Below are 18569 nucleotides of genomic sequence, written 5' to 3' on the forward strand. Positions count from 1 at the left end.
AGAAAGAAAGGAAGAAAGAAAGAAAGAAAGGAAGAAAGGAGAGAAAGAAAGAAAGGAAGAAATGAAGAAAGAAAGAAAGAACGAAAGAAAGAAAGAAAGAAAGAAAGAAAGAAAGAAAGAAAGAAAGAAAGATAGAAAGAAAGGAGAGAAAGAAAGGAAGAAAGGAAGATAGAAAGAAAGGAGAGAAAGAAAGAAAGAAAGAAAGAAAGGAGAGGAAGAAAGAAAGAAAGAAAGAAAGAAAGAAAGAAAGAAAGAAAGAAAGAAAGAAAGAAAGGAGAGAAAGAAAGAAATAAAGAAAGGAAGAAAGAAAGGAGGAATGAAAGAAAGAAAGAAAGGAGAGAAAGGAAGAAAGAAAGAAGGAAAGGAAGAAAGAAAGGAGGAATGAAAGAAAGAAAGGAGAGAAGGAAAGGAAGAGAGAAAGAAAGAAGGAAAGAAAGAAAGAAAGAAAGAAAGAAAGAAAGAAAGAAAGAAAGAAAGAAAGAAAGAAAGACGGGAGGAACGAAAGAAGGAAAGGAGAGAAAGAAGGAAAGGAAGAAAGGAAAGAAAGAAAAAAAGAAAGAAAGGAGAGGAAGAAAGAAAGAAAGAAAGAAAGAAGGAAAGAAGGAAAGAAAGAAAGAAAGAGAAATAACGAGAGAAAGAAAGAAGGAAGGAAAGAAAGAAATGAAGAATGAATGAATGAAAGGAAGGAAGGAAGGAAGGAAGGAAGGAAGGAAGGAAGGAAGGAAGGAAGGAAGGAAGGAAGGAAGGAAGGAAGGAAGGAAGGAAGGAAGGAAGGAAGGAAGGAAGGAAGGAAGGAAGGAAGGAATTCTGCAGATTCTGCTTATTGGAGGTAGCGCCAGTGTAGTGAGCCATCGAAAAGCGCCTGTGAGAGTTTGTCGTCACATCATTTTACTGCAGGCAGCAAAGCTGACAAATATTCGAACCAGACACGCACGCTAAACACAAGGTGTAACTCCTTTATAATGCAGTTCCCATCGATTTACCCTTAAAGCCCTTGTATTCTGTAGAAGCTGTCTTTTCGTTCTTTGTCTATTTTAATTCTTCAGATCATCCATTCCCTTATCCTTGTGATAGAGCTCACCTTATGAAAATACTTACGATAAAAAATACGATGGTCGATTTGCGTAGTCAGGCAAAATGCTAACTATATGCTCTAACAGGTGAGTTTTTCACTTTCTGTTCCGGTGCTCAGATCCACTGTTCACGAATGGGAGTTGTTCGGTCAGCGATAGTGGGTTAATGTCTGTGTATGCGGAATTGGCCATTCTCTACATTCGTAGATCCCTGGGAGTCTTCCTACCACTCCTGGTGGAGTGCTGCCGCGGTCAAGCGATGCGCCACTGCCCTTCTACGGCAGGTGCTGCAATGGGTGGGACTTGGATTGCTTGGGTTTGGTTGCGATCTAGGTAGCTCTCCCAGAGCAGCCTCTCACGATTAATTGAGCTGCCGCCCCACACAGTCGCCAGGCTGCTCATTTGCCTGCCACAAAACTGGCTTAAGGGAAACAGACAGACGCACAGACAGACACACAACGGCTAAATTCTGGGTATGGCCCCTATAAATGCTAACGCACATTAAAAATAAACCATGCGTTACGATACCGGAACCACCTTTCACCGTCGGTGCTTTCGGGAGCAGCCTTTATCTTCCGCATCGACACAATCAAAGCTGCCGTATGGCATAGTAGGGATGAGCATGACGCATACTCACTCGTCTTGACCTCCGGAAAAAAGCAGACCAGAGGCACAAGCTCTGCCAGATGCTTTCTTCTGCCAGTAATGCCAGCCCATAACCACTGCAGGATAGACTGCATTACGTTCATATCCCTCGCTGTGTGCAGGTGATCTTTAAGTATTCCTCTCCGCATCTCCTGAGCGGTCAGAGCATTGAAATCGTCGTCGTTATTCCACACCTGGGCAAAGAGAAGGAAAGCTGGCTGAATCATCTAAACGGCACAATTATGTCGAAGGAGAAAATCGTCAGCTGCATGAGGCGTCTACTGTCCCGCGGATGCAGTGGAGCAGCGGATAATTCGTGGAAGGCATTGCCGTCTGCAAGCAACTCTGCCCACTCGGCAACAAAAATGGCGATTTGGTACAAACCAGGACTCGTGTGGAATGAAATACGAGTTTCTGGTTTTACGAGCAGGTCCTCAGTACTGCGAGGTTTCGTGGTGGGCCCAGCGTCCATCCCCCAGACAGAAAAACCAAGCAAGCCAGGTATTGGGAGACAGGCCGATTGGTCCAACGAACCCCCTAGGAATAGCTGGATCGTTTAAACTCTGCACGGAGAATGTGGCGTCGCGTAGATCCCGAGCTATTTAAAAGAAAACTGACGCCAACCAATGTTTTAATTTTTCCCAACGTTTCAGGACCTACTCGGTCCCTTCTTCAGGGGCGACTAAAGTGTGTCAGCAACCGCGGGGTGTTGCCTTCGCTCTCCCTTTGTTAGCACGTGATGCAGTCCACTAACGTACACAGAGGGGAACGTTCCTGACGTTTATTCATCGCTGCTTTTGTGAGCCGGATGTGCCATGACTCCACATGTCGCCTCTTGTACAGGTTTGGCTCCACGGGACGCTCACCTCCTCGAAGGCTATTGCGTGGTCGGCGCGCTCGCAGTGTTCTGCGAGGGGGTTGGATTCCGAATTCATTCTGAATCATTACTATGACACCAAAAGACCTTGTCGTCTACAAAATGCGGTGCTCCAAGTGCCCGGCTTCATAAGTCGGCGAAGCAAAAAATCTCCATCAAAGAATAATGGCACACAAAAATGTCATCCGGCTAATGAATTCGGAATCCAACCCCCTCGCCGAACACTGCGAGCGCGCCGACCACCGAATAGCCTTTGAGGAGGTCAGCGTCTTGGCCGGCTCTGATGATGTTTTCGTTCAGATCTCGAGCTCATTAGTAATCGTCCTCACGCACAGGAGCCCACAGGTTCATCAATCATGCGAGACTGACGCGTACATAAGAATAGAACATAGGGCATACAGTGCATATATAGTGATTCCAGGATGTATCCATCTTGTTTCACATTATCTTTCCATTAATCAGGTTGCGTCCAGTAAAGAACAACGGACTATTTCTCCGATTTCCACTGAGCAGTGCATGAAACGATCAGCGGTCACCAGCCATTGCACATTTCCTAGTCTCATAGAGATCCATTTCTTAGTCTCTAGTTTCCTAGCATTTCCTAGTCGCATAGAGTTATCCAGGATGTCCTCAAGCTAAGTGAGGGGTATGTGAGCGATTATGTGAGCAATTGTTCACTATAGCGGGGAAGCCGACGGCACAGATGTCGCTTTCACTTTGTTAGCGCAATGAATACGAGACTGTGGAGAACCCCGAAGATATCGGGAAGTGCCTTATATTCACGTTGTTTCTTAAGCCTCGGAAATATTACCTTCACGCAGAGCAGTAACCAACCTACCATCATAGCGGTGTATTCCCCCTTCCGCCTGAATAAAGTCGTCGAGGTCCACCAGAGCCCTGTTTGAGAGAGGAAAAAAAACGAATTTTGGGTCAGATAGCGATCGACGCAACGGCAAAGGCGTATTACGAAATCACGCCTGTGAAACGGGATGCTGCTTTTCATTCTGCACATTGTTCTTATTGGAGGTAGCGCCAGTACAATGGGCCCTCGAAAAGCGCCTGTGAGAGTTTGTCGTCACATCATTTTACTGCAAGCAGTAGAGGTAACAAATATTCGATTCAGGCACGCGCGCTAAACACAAGGTGTAACTGCTTTAGAATGCAGTTCCCATTGATTTCTCCTTAAAGCCCTTGTATTCTGTAGAAGCTGTCTTTTCGTTCTTTGTCTATTTTAAGTTTCATATTATCCATCCCCTTATCCTTGTGATAGAGCACCCCTTAGGAGATTACTTACGATAAAAAAATACGATGGTCATTAACGAAGTCAGGCAAAATGCTAATTATATGCGCTAGCAGGTCAGTTTTTCACTTTCTGTTCCGGTGCTCAGATCCACTGTTCACGGATGGGAGTTGCTCGGTCAGCGATAATGGGTTAAGAGTCTGTCTACCACTCCTGGTGGAATGCTGCCGCGGTCAAGCGATGCGCCACTGCCCTTCTACGGCAGGTGCTGGCATCGTCGGGACTTGGATTGCTTGGGTTTGGTTGCGATCTAGGTTGCTCTCCCAAAGCAGCCTCTCACGATTAATTGAGCTGCCGCCCCACGCAGTCGCCAGGCTGCTCACCTGCCTGCCACAAAACCAACTTCAGGCAAACAGGCAGACGGACAGACAGACACACACAATAGCTAAATGTGGGGAATGACCACCATAAGTGCTAGAGCACTAAAAAAAAAAAAACTCCGCAACTTACACTACCGGAACCGCCATTCGGCGTCGGCTCTTTCGGGCGCAGCCATTATCTTCGGCACTCACAACAGTAAACAGTATTAGGGATGAGCTTGATGCATACTCACCCGTCTTGACCTCCGGCAAAAAGAGGCCATAGGCCAAGCTCTGCCAGATGCTTTCTTCTGCCAGTAATGCCAGTCCATAACAACTGCAGGATCGACCGCATTACGTTCATATCCCTCGCTGTGTGCAGGTGATCTTGAAGTATTACTCTCCGCATCTCCTGAGCGGTCAGAGCATTGAAATCGTCGTCGTTATTCGACATCTGGGCAAATCGAAAAAACAAATCTGGCTTCTTCATCTCAAAGGCACGATTATGTCGAAGGAGTAAATCGTCAGCTACACGAGGCGTCTACTGTCTCGCGGATGCAGTGGACGAGCGTGTCATTCGTGGAAGGCATTGCCGTCTGCGTAAACTCTGCCCCTCCGCAACAAAAATCGCGATTTGGTTTGGTTTAGGTTTGGTTTATTAGGTTTTAATGTACCAAATCAAGTAAGGCTATGAGGGACGCCGTAGCGAAGGGCTCCGGAAATTTCGACCACCTGGGGTTCATTTGGTGCGAAGCAGGGCTCGTGTGGTATGGAATACGAATTCGCTGGTTTTTAGGACAAAGTCATCAGCAAAAAGGAAATCCTTTCGCTGCGGAAACGCAGGAAAAAAAGATTGCCATCGGTCCAGAAGTTTTCATGCTCTGACGAAATGAAATCCTCGGGAAGTTAAGCGTCCCTTTATGTAAACGTTCGCAGTGGGCACGTTTCTCAGGGGGTATGATCACTGCCATAAAGGTGGGAATTCATTTTGACAGAGAATATTTTCATAACACATTCATTAATACCTAGAAATTGTGTCAGCTGAAATCACCTTCCCCATGACATCGCTTTTATAAAAGATACTAAATAGCGCAATGCATAAACATATTTTTTTATGAATGTGCATATGATTTCCACTGTCTAAATTCTGCTCTTACTGTATGAACAAATTGTTTTATGCATCCCCGCTACATTTGCTTCCTTTGTGTTTCTCGCCTATTTCTGTGTAGTTGTACTTTCCTTTCTCTTTTAGTTGTTGTTTATATTTTATTTTTATATGTATCCCCACTATTCTCTGTAATGCCTTCAGGCCCTGAGGGTACAAAAATGAATCCTCGGGGAGTTTCTAGCAAGTGACGTCACTAGAAATAGAATTGGTATGTTGGTTGTAGAGCTAGCCCTTCGCAGGAGGCTTGCTCGGGAAACAAACTCCAGATGCCGTCCCTGAAGTTTCTATGCTCGGATTTCGTCGACTACGATTGTCCTTCTGACGCACTGTTCGCCCGCTGCCGTCTGCCAGGGCCCATCCGATCCCTCGGGCCTGCCCAATAAGGTTCTTACCTGATCTAGTTCTAAAGTACCTAGCTGCATCTTCAGCGACAGCACTGTCGCCTTCTTAACGGCAAGGTGGTGGTAGGCGCCGATGCATGCGTCGCCATAAAGGTTCTCCTTGAGCACCTTTCCGCACAGTTTGCCTAGGCTGTCAATCTGCGTCATCAGAAGGAAGCGCGGCACAATGAAATCAACGCAGATCAGGAGTTCCCTGAACGATGCGAAACGTGTGCGAAAAATCAAGTTCAGAAAAAAAGCCACTCCAAGGGTGGCTAAGGAGTCATGATCACTTTTGGCTCAATCTGGTAAGGAATATTTGCTGCTCATTAAAATTAAAAAAATACGAGGAACTTTAGCGGCTAAAGTGGTGAAAGGCACAATCCTGAGTGTTGCACTCTGCTACGCGATTGTTCACTTCACATTCTGATGGTGCATTAATTAACTGCCAATTAATAACGCTTCATCTTTGCCTTTAGGAGTGGATCGCGACAGCGTGTTGTAGCGCCGCTCGCGATGAGAGCAACGCTTTTTGAGGAAAGGAAATGGCCCTGTAATTCTCTGTCATCTCGGTGGACACCTGAACCGCACCGTGCAGGAAGGGAAGAAGTGGAGTGAAAGAAGAGGGAGAAAGAGGGGCCGTAATGAGAGAAAATGCAAATTTTATTTGAGGAAAGGAAATTACGCAGTAACTGTCTCGCATATATCGGCGGACACCAGTCGAAAATTGTATTTGAGGAAAGGAAATTACGCAGTAACTGTCTCACATATTTCGGAGAACACCGGTCAAAATTCGCGCGCAGTGACGTCACGACCATTTCGACCAATCTGAAACGCGGACAAATTTGCTAACACGTCTTGGTCACGACGCTATGAGCCATTGAAGGCTTTCGCCTTAAAAGAGTCTTTAGGGCTGTGACTTGTACAGTTGCATTAAAGTAAGCTTTTCTGCATCCCAGGTCAGAACGAGCGATTTAAGAGGGCAACATGACTTATCCACTAGGAATGGCACGAAAACTTCGCTGTATTCGCATTAAGACACCGTGCACACAGCAGGCCTCTGTGCAATGCCGGAGTGAAGTATTCAGCCGTCGGCGTCGTAGTTGTAGTTGGCGCCGCGCGTCGGAAGAAATTTATCATGCCAACCGTCTGCCGCACAATGATCTCGATGCTGTCATACGATTTAGCGCTTTGTGCAGCATAAACGTACTAGTCAAGTTAGAATACCTAACAGCAGGAATTCCAACTGGTGACTTATAAACAAAGGGAGGGGGGGGGGCGATGTGTGAGACGGTTACTGCGTCATTTCCTTTTCTCAAATCTAATTTTGAGTTCCTTGGTTAGGACCCCCTTTCTCTCTTCATTCACTCCCACCTTCCTCCCTTTCCTTATGGCACGGTTCCTGAGTTGCATAAATTATAGCCTTGTTAACCCGACGTCTTTAAGACCGCGTTTAGTAGGAGCTGGAGACAGTGTCAGCGTTGCTGTCACTGTCGAGTCAGTCTGCTGCCGTATCCCAATATCATTGGCGTAATCAATCGAATCACAAGTTACAGGCCCAGTTTTTTTGCCCCCAGGTCTCTCATCCCACCCTTGACTTGCTGACCAGCAACTGGACCCGTGTAAGCATCCGCGCACTGTCGGCGCCGGGCTCGACGCTGTGTTGCTTAAAATGTCGCCAACTCACCTTACATTCTTGCGAAAACTCCAACGCCTCATAAACGCCATATCCCCCGATACGATGACGAAGGGGTGCGTCGGAGGCGTGTTGAATGAGCAGGTGCTCCCAAATCGCTTAGCCGCACCTGGGCTATCACTGCACTTCGAGAGCAGCTTCCAGCACTAGGAGAACCTGCAGCCTGTGAGGGAGCGAGAGACAGACGGTAGGTTCCTGGACGCCTCGCCGTAAATAGAAGCAAAGTAGTTCTGCTTGGCTGCTTTAACACAACACGCAATTCTCGATAAAAGGAAGAATACCGCGTATACGTCGAACTTCATGAATTTTTCCGGCTGTGCTGCCAGAAGTCCCCGAAGCAGTGAATGCGACCACGTGTTATTTATGGATTCGCTCACAAGCAGCTCTTCAGTTTACAAGCTATTGTCGTTGCTTGGCCGACGTAGGTTAATAAAAGGCAATGCTAACCACACAGTCCATTATTGCTCCTCCGAGACCCCTCATCACGTCTGCCACAAAATTCGCTAATCGGTTCTCAAAGATGAGACTTATTTTGCTAGCTGACATACGAGTACGTCGCAGATCGTACTAGCCGATGTACAACGTACGAAGGAATTGACAGCAACAGACGAAGGTTTGTGAATCGCGCCTATATCCTCAGAAAGATAACTGTCCAGAAAACAATTTTAATGCGCCAAAACTTAAGCACAGCATTGGTCCAAATTCATCATGCCAAACGGTCTGCTTTCCGGTCGTGTATCAGGCACTCTATGGCACCCCTGAATATCCCAAACGATAAAAAGAATTTACCCTCAATTATAAGAGATTTTGGCCTTTTAACTGCACCGCAAGTTTTCAGCTGCCCGCCTCAAATAAATCTTGTTTGGTTTAAAGACATTATACCAACGCTGAACACTTCTCATTGGTCACATTCTCGTCTCTTCGAAAGAGCTTTTAATTCGTCTGAGAGATCAAGGTAAAAACTATAAATGAAGGAGAGGAAGAGTAGCACATACAAAGGCAGCAAGGGCGAAAGAGTGTCACAATTCTTGTTGGAAGAAGGAAGAAGAGACGCAACTGCACGTCAAAGCCACTCACAACCAACTGCGCGCTTTATTGCTTCCGTCAGAAATCAAGGCAGTCCCCAGGCTGTTCACTGATGCACATTCTCTTCTGCCTGTAGAGGGCGCAAAAGGAAGCTTTAACTGAAACGGAAATGGCGCAGTATCTGTCTCACACATCCCGGTGGACACCTGAACCGCGCCGTAAGGGAAGGGAGGAAGGTGGGAGTGCAAGAAATAAATCTCACTCCGGATTCCACCTGAGGTTCCGAGCAGTGGGGACGTGCTCCGCATGGCCTCTGGCCTCGTGTCCATTTTTTGGCAAATTTCATTGACTGCTGTTCCCGTGAATTGTGCAAAGGATTCCAGCCGATACCGGATTTCGCCAGGTACGACCACTGCTTGCCCATTTTGCGGGACTTCAAGTGCAAGTGTCAACACTTGGTGAACCGCGTTTGGCCTAACGCTAGGCCGAACGCCGGTGCCGTGCCGGTGGGACCCGCTCGCCACGCGGACCACCCATAACGATCGCATCATGGAATATGCCGTAGAAGGCGAAGACATTACTCCGGCTAAGCTTGCCGAAGGAGGATGGAAGACCGTTCTCAACCTGCAAGAACGCTACCGGCGCCCCGGAGCGAAGAACGCCATTCATGGGAACGCAGACCCGACGAACGCGCCGGCGACGCCGGGGAAGGAACACGGCACCGCTACCGGCGTTCCCCGTAACGAAGGCAAGTCCAACTCCGCTCTTCGGAAAAAACCACCCGCCCGACGTAGGCAGGCACCGCTGCCACGTCTACCAGCAAACTGCTACAAAGTCGTCGTCAGGCCGCGAGGCATGGACTTGCGCACCGTCGCGCCGCGCCACATTCTCAGAGTTACCTGCGTAGCGTTCGACCTACCGCTTGAAGAGGTGGTGACTGAAGACAGCCTTCGTGTTAACACCATTAACAACACATTCACTATTAGCACACCGAACAAGCTCAGGGCTTTGGTGTACAGCAATCTGAGACTGCTCAAGATGGGCGACAAAGAGTACGAAGTGTCATCGTACGTGTCGGCGCCGGACGACTCCACGCGAGGCGTCATTTATTATGCATACGATGGCGGGACACCTGATGAGGTCCGACAGGGATTCCTGAAGCGCAACCACGGGATTCCGGTGGTGGATGCTCGCCGCCTCGGACAATCAATGTCTATCCTGGTGACTTTCGCCGGCAAGAAGGCTCCAGACACCATCTACTATTGGGAGAGTCCTTTCCGTGTGCACCCGTACAGGGAGCAGGTCGAAACCTGTTTCAACTGCAGAAGAGTCGGTCATCGGGCAGACGTCTGCTACAGACCCAGGAACCAGCTGTGCCGCAGATGCTGCGAAGAACACCCTCCCCCAGCCGAGGGGGAAGAGCACACCTGCACGCCAAAGTGCATTGTGTGCAAAGGCGCCCATAACACCGGCAGCAGGAACTGCAAGCATCGCTTCGTCGACCGCCGCCCCCGATACAACCAACAACAAAAGAAAGCGACCAGCGAAGAAAGCGACCAGCAGTCCGGACACAAGTCGCGTTCCAGAGACAAGGCCGGCAACCTATCGTCCAGCCAGTGTCGTGGCAGCAATTCCCGCGACAGATCCACCTCCTTCCCACCACTGTCGTCGAGCCAGGGTGCCAGTTCGAGGCAGGGGAACAAGGACAGACGGAGGAGTGCGAGCAGGAGCAGGAGTTGAAGCTGCTCGACAAAGCAGGTGAGCTGGCCGGGTACGGCCTCCCATAACTACACCGCTCGCGAGAAGGAGCTCCTAGCTAAAATACAGTCCAGAGACGAAACCATTGCGCAAATGCAGCGAGAGATGGCCGAAATGAAAAGGCTGTTTAAATCGCTACAGCCCCCCGCAACAGCCATGCCGAACGCATCTCGCACGCCCCCCTCTCCCGCGCTCAGCGCTACATCTTCTACCAGTAATGCGATGGAGACGGATAGCCGCATTAACCTCCGCATTAACCTCAAAAGGCCGGCTCCTTCAGACGAGGGCTCCGAATCGAAACGCGCTGCGGAAGCGTCCAAAGAGGACAACCGGCAACCGACAATCAAACCTAAGGCTTCAGACAAGATAAGAGCCGAAGTGAATGCCCTCGAGAACAAATTTAGCGGTCTCGAGGAAAAAGTTAACCATCTTACGAGGGAAGTAGCCCACCTGGGTACAAACATCGCTGCATTTTTCCATCAAGTAGTAGAGCGCCTCGCGGCCTTGGAGGCAAGCCGTAACGTTATGCCACCAGCCGCGACCTTGCCCGTAATAATCCCTCCCATATCCCACCATGGCCCCTCGCCAACAAATTGAGGTATCGCAATGGAACTGCAGGGGATTCCGCAACAAACGGGGAAACCTGCAGTTTCACATCCAAAACCTAGGTAGACAACCGGACGTGATAGCCCTTAAAGAAGCTAGCGGCCCGGCGAAATTACCAGGCTATAAATCATTCATTCCACCCTCAAACTCAGTGACGATGACGACGACCCCGTTTACCGCTACCTTTGTGCAACGCAACATTACGGCTATACAACACACTATAGACAGTTGTAACGAACAATACACGTTACTAGAAATTGTGCCGAGGAAAAAGGGAGACGCCAATCTCTTTATTCTGAACTTATACAGTTCCCCAAAAGACAAAGGGTCAGGAATTCTAGACCTACTGCTTAAAGCCACGCGCCTGGCCGCCAGGACACAACTCCTTGTGGTAGGCGACTTTAACACCCAACATTCGGCTTGGGGCTATCGCAAAAACAACCCCAAGGGCACCAAGCTGTGGCAAACGATCCAAAACCTGGGCCTCACAATTCTTAACGATCCCCAAGAAAACACGCGGGTCGGAAATAGCGTTAGCGTAGATACCTCACCGGATCTCACACTATCCAAAAACATTCGCGACGCCCGCTGGTCGAACACGAAACAAACGCTGGGAAGCGACCATTATATAATATCCACGACATTTGACACGAAACTGCACAAACTGCACCTCATGCGCACTCGCATTACCGACTGGGATAGGTTCAGGCGCTTACGAGAGCAGACTGCCCCCGGCCAGATCAACAACCTAAGGGAGTGGATCGCTGCACTCAAAGACGATATCAAGACCACTACGGTCGAGACGCCTATTGAGGAGCCGCATCAAACGACCGACTCTAAACTCCTACACATGTGGGAAGCGCACGCCAGCCTGCTGAATCGCTGGAAGAAACAGAGACACAACAGAAACTTACGGAATTTTTAAAATTTCACCAGCGCTCCGACTAGGAACAAGAACAGAGAAGGAAGACAAGGACAAGCGCTAGCGCTTGTCCTTGTCTTCCTTCTCTGTTCTTGTTTTTAGTCGCAGCGCTGGTGAAATTTTAAAGATGTACCAACTAGCTCAAACCACCATTTTGCTCCAAACTTACGGAAGCGTATTGCGCAACTCGAGCGCCAAATCGAAAAATACACATTAGAACTACAAGAACAAGAATGGGGCCAAATTTGTGATAATATGAATGGGAAGATGGGATGCAAAAAGATATGGCTCTTGCTCCGCCACCTGCTCGACCCAACACACACAAAATCCACAACGCGAGACCACCTCACGAAACTAATTCACCAGTATCAGGGTACAGACACAGAGCTATTCGCCGAACTGCAAAAACGTTACCTGAACACGTCACATACGGACCCCCTACCCGCATACGAGGGCCTCCCCAATGAGACCCTGGACGCAGACATAGTGGACGCCGAGGTCTGGTTTGCTCTGGGTCAGCTCCCTACCACCTCCGCAGCGGGACCGGACGGAGTGTCGAACAAGACGCTCAGAAACCTGGACCCTAAGTCTGTCGCGGCTCTGACAGACCTAATGAACACCTACTGGAGGGAAGGCGAGATCCCCCAGGAATGGAGGCATGCACGGGTGACCTTCATCCCCAAACCGGGAAAGAAACTCTCGATCGAGAATCTGCCGCCCATCTCCCTCACGTCTTGCATCGGAAAACTTATGGAGCATGTCATCCTTAACCGACTGCAAAATTACGGGGAAGATCGCGACCTACTTCCTCCCACAATGTTTGGCTTTAGGGCTAGCTTATCCACGCAGGACGTGATGCTCCAGCTTAAGATGGAGGTGCTAGACCCTCCACGCGGAACTGGGACGAAGGCAGTGCTCGGGCTAGACCTGAACAAGGCCTTCGATAACGCTTCGCATGAGGCCATTCTCACGAACCTCTCTAAAATAGACCCGGGAGAACGGACATTCAATTACGTGCGCTCATTCCTATCCGAGCGGACCGCAGAGCTTGTGTTAGGTGGCCTCAAATCGGAGCCCCATTCCTCTTGGCAGCCGAGGCACGCCACAAGGCTCGGTGCTCTCGCCTTTCCTCTTTAACCTTGCACTTATAATAAGGGAGTAATTACTCATTGGCATCCATTGGCTGCGCTCGGGTGGATGCCAATGAGTAATTACTCATTGTAAACATAAATACCCGAATTTCACGAGGGACGGGCTAATCTCATTTCATGACATCACCCATCACTTTAGGCTGGAGAGGCGCGCATATCCCCCTCCCCACAAGTCGATAACAAAAGCGCAGGAAGTCACCTGGCGCCGTCTTCAAACACGCTCCCTTCTCAATCCGGCTCTGCTTGCCCTCTTGTACCCTGGCCAGTACGATCCAAACTGCCATAAATGTGGCGAAAGGGCCACCTACGACCACATTCTGTGGAATTGCGCAGATGATCCGCCTCCGGCGGAGTTGATACAGCTCCCTTCTCCCGAGCGGTGGGAGGCCGTGCTGGTCAGCTCGGACCCCAAGCTCCAAGTGCGGGCAATCGAGCGGGCCAACGACGTCGCCGCTAGCCATGAGCTAGCAGCGGCCATCTAGTACGTGCCTCCGCAACCTGCTCTCGACGCAATAAAAGTTTTACAATCCAATTTCACTCCCACTGGCGATCTTTAACCTGCACTAACATCGCACAGCACCCGGGCGCCGTTTGCGTTCCGCTTCCATCGAAACGCGGCCACCGCGGCCGGGTTCGAACCCGTGTAGTCCGGCTGGGTAGACGAGCGCCTCAACCGCTGAGCCACTGCAGCGGGTCAAACACGAAGTGTAAGCAATAAGGCCTGCCCTATTCTGCATCAACAGACAGAGAGACAAACCTAAAGGAGTTGTTAGTGCCACAAGCGTGCACAGGCCTGTCTATAAGGGGGAGGGAGCACAATGGCAGCGCCCATTTACTTCTTCTGTGCAGCAAAGAACAGTGTGGTACAAAACTGCACACCCCTTCATGTCTATCAGCGAGACCTCTGCCCTCCCCCCCCCCGCCCCCCCTCGATCTGTGTACGTCTATGCTGTGCCACAAAACCGGAGTAGACCCAAGTTGACCTCGGCCGATTGAGAATACCTCTAGGAAGACAAAAAAAAATTCAAGGGGCATTTTGGCTCCCTAAAGTGCTGCAAGGCGAAAGCCTTTCCTTGCGCACTGGTTTGCATTGACGTTTTTTTTCGTCTTTTATTTTTTTTTTCATTTTGATTTTTTTTTAACTTCACGTCAGGGAAGAGAGGAATATGAGACTGAACGAAGACACCGTACGCACTAGACGCGCGTTTGTTCATTCGAAACCATCGAGCATGCATGACGGAGTGGTTAGCGTGCTCGTCTCGCATTGCGTAGACCCTGGTTCGATTTCCCAACTCCACCAGTTTGCTACTCGGTTTTATTTATTTATTTCACTTCGAGCATGACTATACCATCCCTTTAATTGGTTGCATGGTTACTAGCCAAAGTGCAATTGCCCCCGTTCGAAATTCGCGCACTGTGACGTCACGACCATTTCGACCAATTAAAAAGCGTGACATTTCTGTCGACACTCCTGCTCACAACGATGAGGCATTAAAGGCTTCCGCCTTATTATCAAGACCCGGACACAAACCTCTCGGTAAGTTCGTCCCAGACTTAGTCAAAACTGCCGGAGCCCTCCACTACAGCGCCCCTCACAGCCCGAGCCACCTTGGGACGCTAAACCCCATGAACAAGAACTGTTAGTGCAGCGTTCTCGCGACGCTTCCATGAGTGTCTCGACACAGAGACCATTGCATGCTTCAAGTGCACGAGGAACATCGGCCGTGCGGCCACATACCTGTGGCCCCGTTCCCACTTCTGGCAGCTCCGTCGTCGCGGTCACGTCCCTGGCAGCGAATGCCCGCTGAGCTGCACGCCTCATCTCGCGTAGCTCGGACATCTAGCTGAAGCCGCGCAGTCAGTTGAAAACCGGGACGCCTTGGTGGGTAGGCAACGCGCCTGCCGTCGCTGGCACGCTCGGAGAGATCCGGATGGGAGGACCTGCTCGTGGTGCTGCGGCAGGAAGAGCTCACCTCGGCCGCCCCTGCGTTCCCGTCTCTGACCGCGCCGTCGGCAGGTACGGCCATCGCTGTAGAGCTGTGGTCAAAGTGCCCGAGTGAGAGATCACGACTGAGCTGCTTCTGAAGCTTCGGCTGCTGCTGCCCGGTCTGCACGCCCGGTTCGCGCGCGCCATTGCTGCCGCTGCGGCGGTGTCGCATGCCACATTCGGCCCAAAAGATGCGGGTTCGATCCCGGCCGCGGCGGCAGAATTTCTTTGGAGGAAATTCTAGAGGCCCGTGTTGTGTGCGATGCCAGTGCACGTTCAAGAACCCCAGGCGGTCGAAATTTCCGGAGCCCTTCACTACGGCGTCTCTCATAGCTTGAGTCGCTTTGGGACGTTAAACTCCATAAACCGAACTAAACCAAGCCACATTCGGAACGCCGCGTGCATTGCTGTTGTTGTTGATGTTGCCTTGGTGGCATGGCACATACCCACGACGCGGGATTGGCCAGGGTAGAGTGAGGAGAGCCCAAAGAAGGTAAATTGGTGCCAAGCTAATTTATTAACCTTTGCTGCCAAACTAATGATTTAACTTTGTGTAAGAATTCCGAGGAATTAAAGATGGAATTATAGATTTTAAAAAATAATGAAAAAATGGATTGGGAGCAAAAAAAATTGATTGGACCGCGTGCATTATCCGCTCTCCTGCGACGCGACCAGCTTCGTTTTCGTTAGTGTTAACGGCCGGTGCACGTGGTCGCCAAATTGTGGGCATACGGGAATACCTAAGCTGCGAAGGTGAATGCTGTTTTATGGGGGTCTAACATCCCAAAGCGACCGAGGCCACGATGGACGCCGTAGTGAAGGGCTTCGGAAATTTCGACCACCTGCGGTTCTTTAACGTGCACTGACATGGCACAGTACACGGGCCTCTGAAAAAAAAATGAAAAATGTGTTCTGAGGAAAGGAAAAGAAATGGTTTAGTTTGGTTTATGGGGTTTAACGTCCCAAAGCGACTAAGGCTATGTGAGACGCCCTAGTGGAGGGCTCCGGGAATTTCGACCACCTGGGGTTCTTTAACATAAAGAAATGATGCAGCAACTGCCTATCTCGGTGGACACCCGAAACGCTCCGTAACAGAAGGGATAGAGGAGGGAGTAAAAGCCTGACATCGCACAGCACATGGGCGCCTCGCGCTTTTTGCGTTTCGCCGCCATCGAAACGCCGCCGTCGCAGCCGGGTTCGAACCCGGGTATTCCGACCCAGTAGAAAATACCTTACAACCACTGAGCCACCGCGGAGGGTCGCTGGAATAAATTCGACCGCCACGGCCGGGATCGAACCCGCGTCTGTCATTCTTATCACGCTCCTAAAATTCCTTCAAGACTTATCTGGCCTCCAAATCGTGACAGCAGCAGTCGACTACATTGTGGACAGTCCCATGCACAACGCATGGCACCAATTGCGCCCGAAAAGCGTTGGCGTAGCTCATGAAGTAAATAATAGTAGTAGGTCCTCCTTGCGGCCTCGGTACTGTACTGCTACGTATGCTTTTCGTTTCACTGACTCGTCACTCGAAAAGCTTAAGGAAACGCTTGATGGTTCGAGACTCGCGTCCGAAAACGCAGCCTGAAACTTGCGAACGAAATTACTGAAACGCTTGCTCCTGTGAATCTCCATCGTTGTCGGCTTTCCGAAGAGGCCCACGGTGATCTGGAACGCAGTAAATTCTAGTGACCCGCGTACTGTGCGATGACAGTGCACGTTAAAGAACCCCAGGTGGTCGAAATTACTGGAACCCTTCACTACGGCGTCCCTCATAGCTGGAGTCGCTTTAGAAATTTATACCCCCATAAACAAACCATATCTCGGTTTTGAGAAAAGAAAAAGGGGCATAGCTAGTTTGTCGGCGGACGCCTCAAGCGCGTCGCGAACACCGACTAAAACACTGTTACCAAGCTTTCAGTCGGCGTTCGTGGAGCGCTTGAGGTGTCCACCGACAAAGTGAACAAGCTATACGCCTTTCCTCATCGCTAAACTCATTCTAATAGCCGCGGTGTAAAACATCTCGGTTTTGAGAAATAGACTAGTTCACTTTGTCGGTGAACGCCTCAAGAGCACCACGAACGCCGCCTAAAACACTGTTACCGCCGAGAGATGCGGGCTCGATCACGGCCGTGGCGGTCGTATTTCGATGGAGGCGAAATTCTAGGGGCCCGCGTACTCTGCGATGTCAGTGCTCGTAAAAAAACCCAGGGTCGAAATTTCCAGAGCCCTTCACTCATAGCGGAGTCGCTTTATGACGTTAAACGCCCCTAAACAATAAACCTCACGGTTTTGATAAAAGGGAAGGTACATAGCTAGTTGGTCGGTGGACGCCTCAAGCGTGTCGCGAACGCCGACTAAAACGCTGGGCTACCAAGCTTCCAGTCGGCGTTCGCGGTGCACTTGAGGTGTCTACCGTTAGAACTAGCTATGCGCCTTTCCTTTTCGCAAAACCCAGTGTAACAGTCACGGTGTAAAACAGAAATAGACTAGTTCCCTTTGTCGGCGAACGCCTCAGGCGCACCACGAACGCCGTCTTAAACATTGTTACCCCCGAAAGACGCGGGTTCGATCACGGCCGTGGCGGTTGTATTTCCATGGAGGCGAAATTCTAGAGGCCCGCGCACTTTGCGATTGCACGTTAGAACCCCAGGTGGTCGAAAGATCTGGAGCCCTTCACTACGGCGTCCCTCATAGCCAGAGTCGCTTTCGAACGTTAAACCCCATGAACAGTAAACCATCTCTCGGTTTTGGGAACAGAGAAGGCGCATAGCTAGTTTGTCGGCGGACACCTAAAGCGCGTCGCGAGCGCCGACTAAACACTGTTACCAAGCTTCCAGTCGGCGTTCGTGGAGCGCTTGAGGTGTCCACCGACAAAGTGATCTATACGCCTTTCTTTTTCGCTAAACCCACTCTAATAGTCGCCGTTTAAAACCCCTATCTCGGTTTTGAGAAATGGACTAGTTCACTTTGTCGGTGAACGCTTCAAGCGCACCACGAACACCGTCTAAAACACCGTTACCCCCGAAAGACGCGGGTTCGATCAAGGCCGCGGCTGTCGTATTTCGATGGAGGCGAAATTCTGGAGGCCCGCGTACTTTGCGATGTCAGTGCACGTTAAAAAACCCCAAGTGGTCGAAATTTCTGGAGCCCTTCACTACGGCGTCCCTCATCGCCAGAGTCGCTTTGGGACGGAAGGCGCATAGCTATTTTGCCGGTGGACGCCTCAAGCGCGTCGCGAACGCCGACTAAAACGCTGGGTTACCAAGCTTTCGGTCGGCGTTCGTGGAGCGATTGAGGTGTCCACCGACAAAGTGAACTAGCTACGCGCCTTTCCTTTTCGCAAAACCCAGTCTAATAGTCATGGTGTAAAACACCTATCTCGGTTTTGGGAAAAGGAAATGCCCAGAGCTAGTTCACATTGTCCGTGAACGCCTCAAGCGCACCACGAACGCCGACTAAAACACTGTTACCCCGAAAGACGCGGGTTCGATCCCATCCGTAGCAGAAGAATTTCGATGGAGGCGAAATTCTAGAGGCCCGTGTACTGTGCGATGTCAGTGCACATTAAAGAACCCTAGGTGGTCGAAATTTCCGGAGCCCTTCACTACAGCGTCCCTCATAGCCTGAGTCGTTTTGGGACGCCTAACCTCCATAAGCCATGAAACACTGTTACCAAAC

General features: G+C 50.2%; 2 protein-coding genes across 6 annotated transcripts in view; both read right to left on the bottom strand.

Moving 5' to 3' along the window:
* The window catches only part of LOC149332452 (uncharacterized), a 61028-nt gene that overhangs the window by 42154 nt on the left and 305 nt on the right, over positions 1-18569 (bottom strand). Inside the window, exons 2-6 of one of the 3 annotated variants that reach the window (XM_089558059.1) lie at positions 14640-14938; positions 5755-5901; positions 4449-4648; positions 3434-3492; positions 1769-1912 (exon numbers count right to left, since the gene is read on the bottom strand). In XM_089558059.1, coding sequence (XP_089414185.1) covers positions 1902-1912; positions 3434-3492; positions 4449-4648; positions 5755-5901; positions 14640-14741 — 519 coding nt within the window. In that variant the 5' untranslated portion in view covers positions 14742-14938 and the 3' untranslated portion in view covers positions 1769-1901. Of the gene's footprint in view, positions 1-1768; positions 1913-2829; positions 3493-4448; positions 4649-5754; positions 5902-14639; positions 14939-18569 lie in introns of those variants that run through there. The other 2 variants (XM_089558057.1, XM_089558058.1) reach the window with 2 other exon arrangements.
* The window catches only part of LOC149332453 (uncharacterized), a 200834-nt gene that overhangs the window by 19006 nt on the left and 163259 nt on the right, over positions 1-18569 (bottom strand). The window lies entirely within an intron of this gene.

Source organism: Amblyomma mixtum, chromosome 8 (genome assembly GCF_055824585.1).
Source record: "Amblyomma mixtum isolate Tamu chromosome 8, ASM5582458v1, whole genome shotgun sequence".
In the NCBI taxonomy this organism is placed as follows: domain Eukaryota; kingdom Metazoa; phylum Arthropoda; class Arachnida; order Ixodida; family Ixodidae; genus Amblyomma; species Amblyomma mixtum.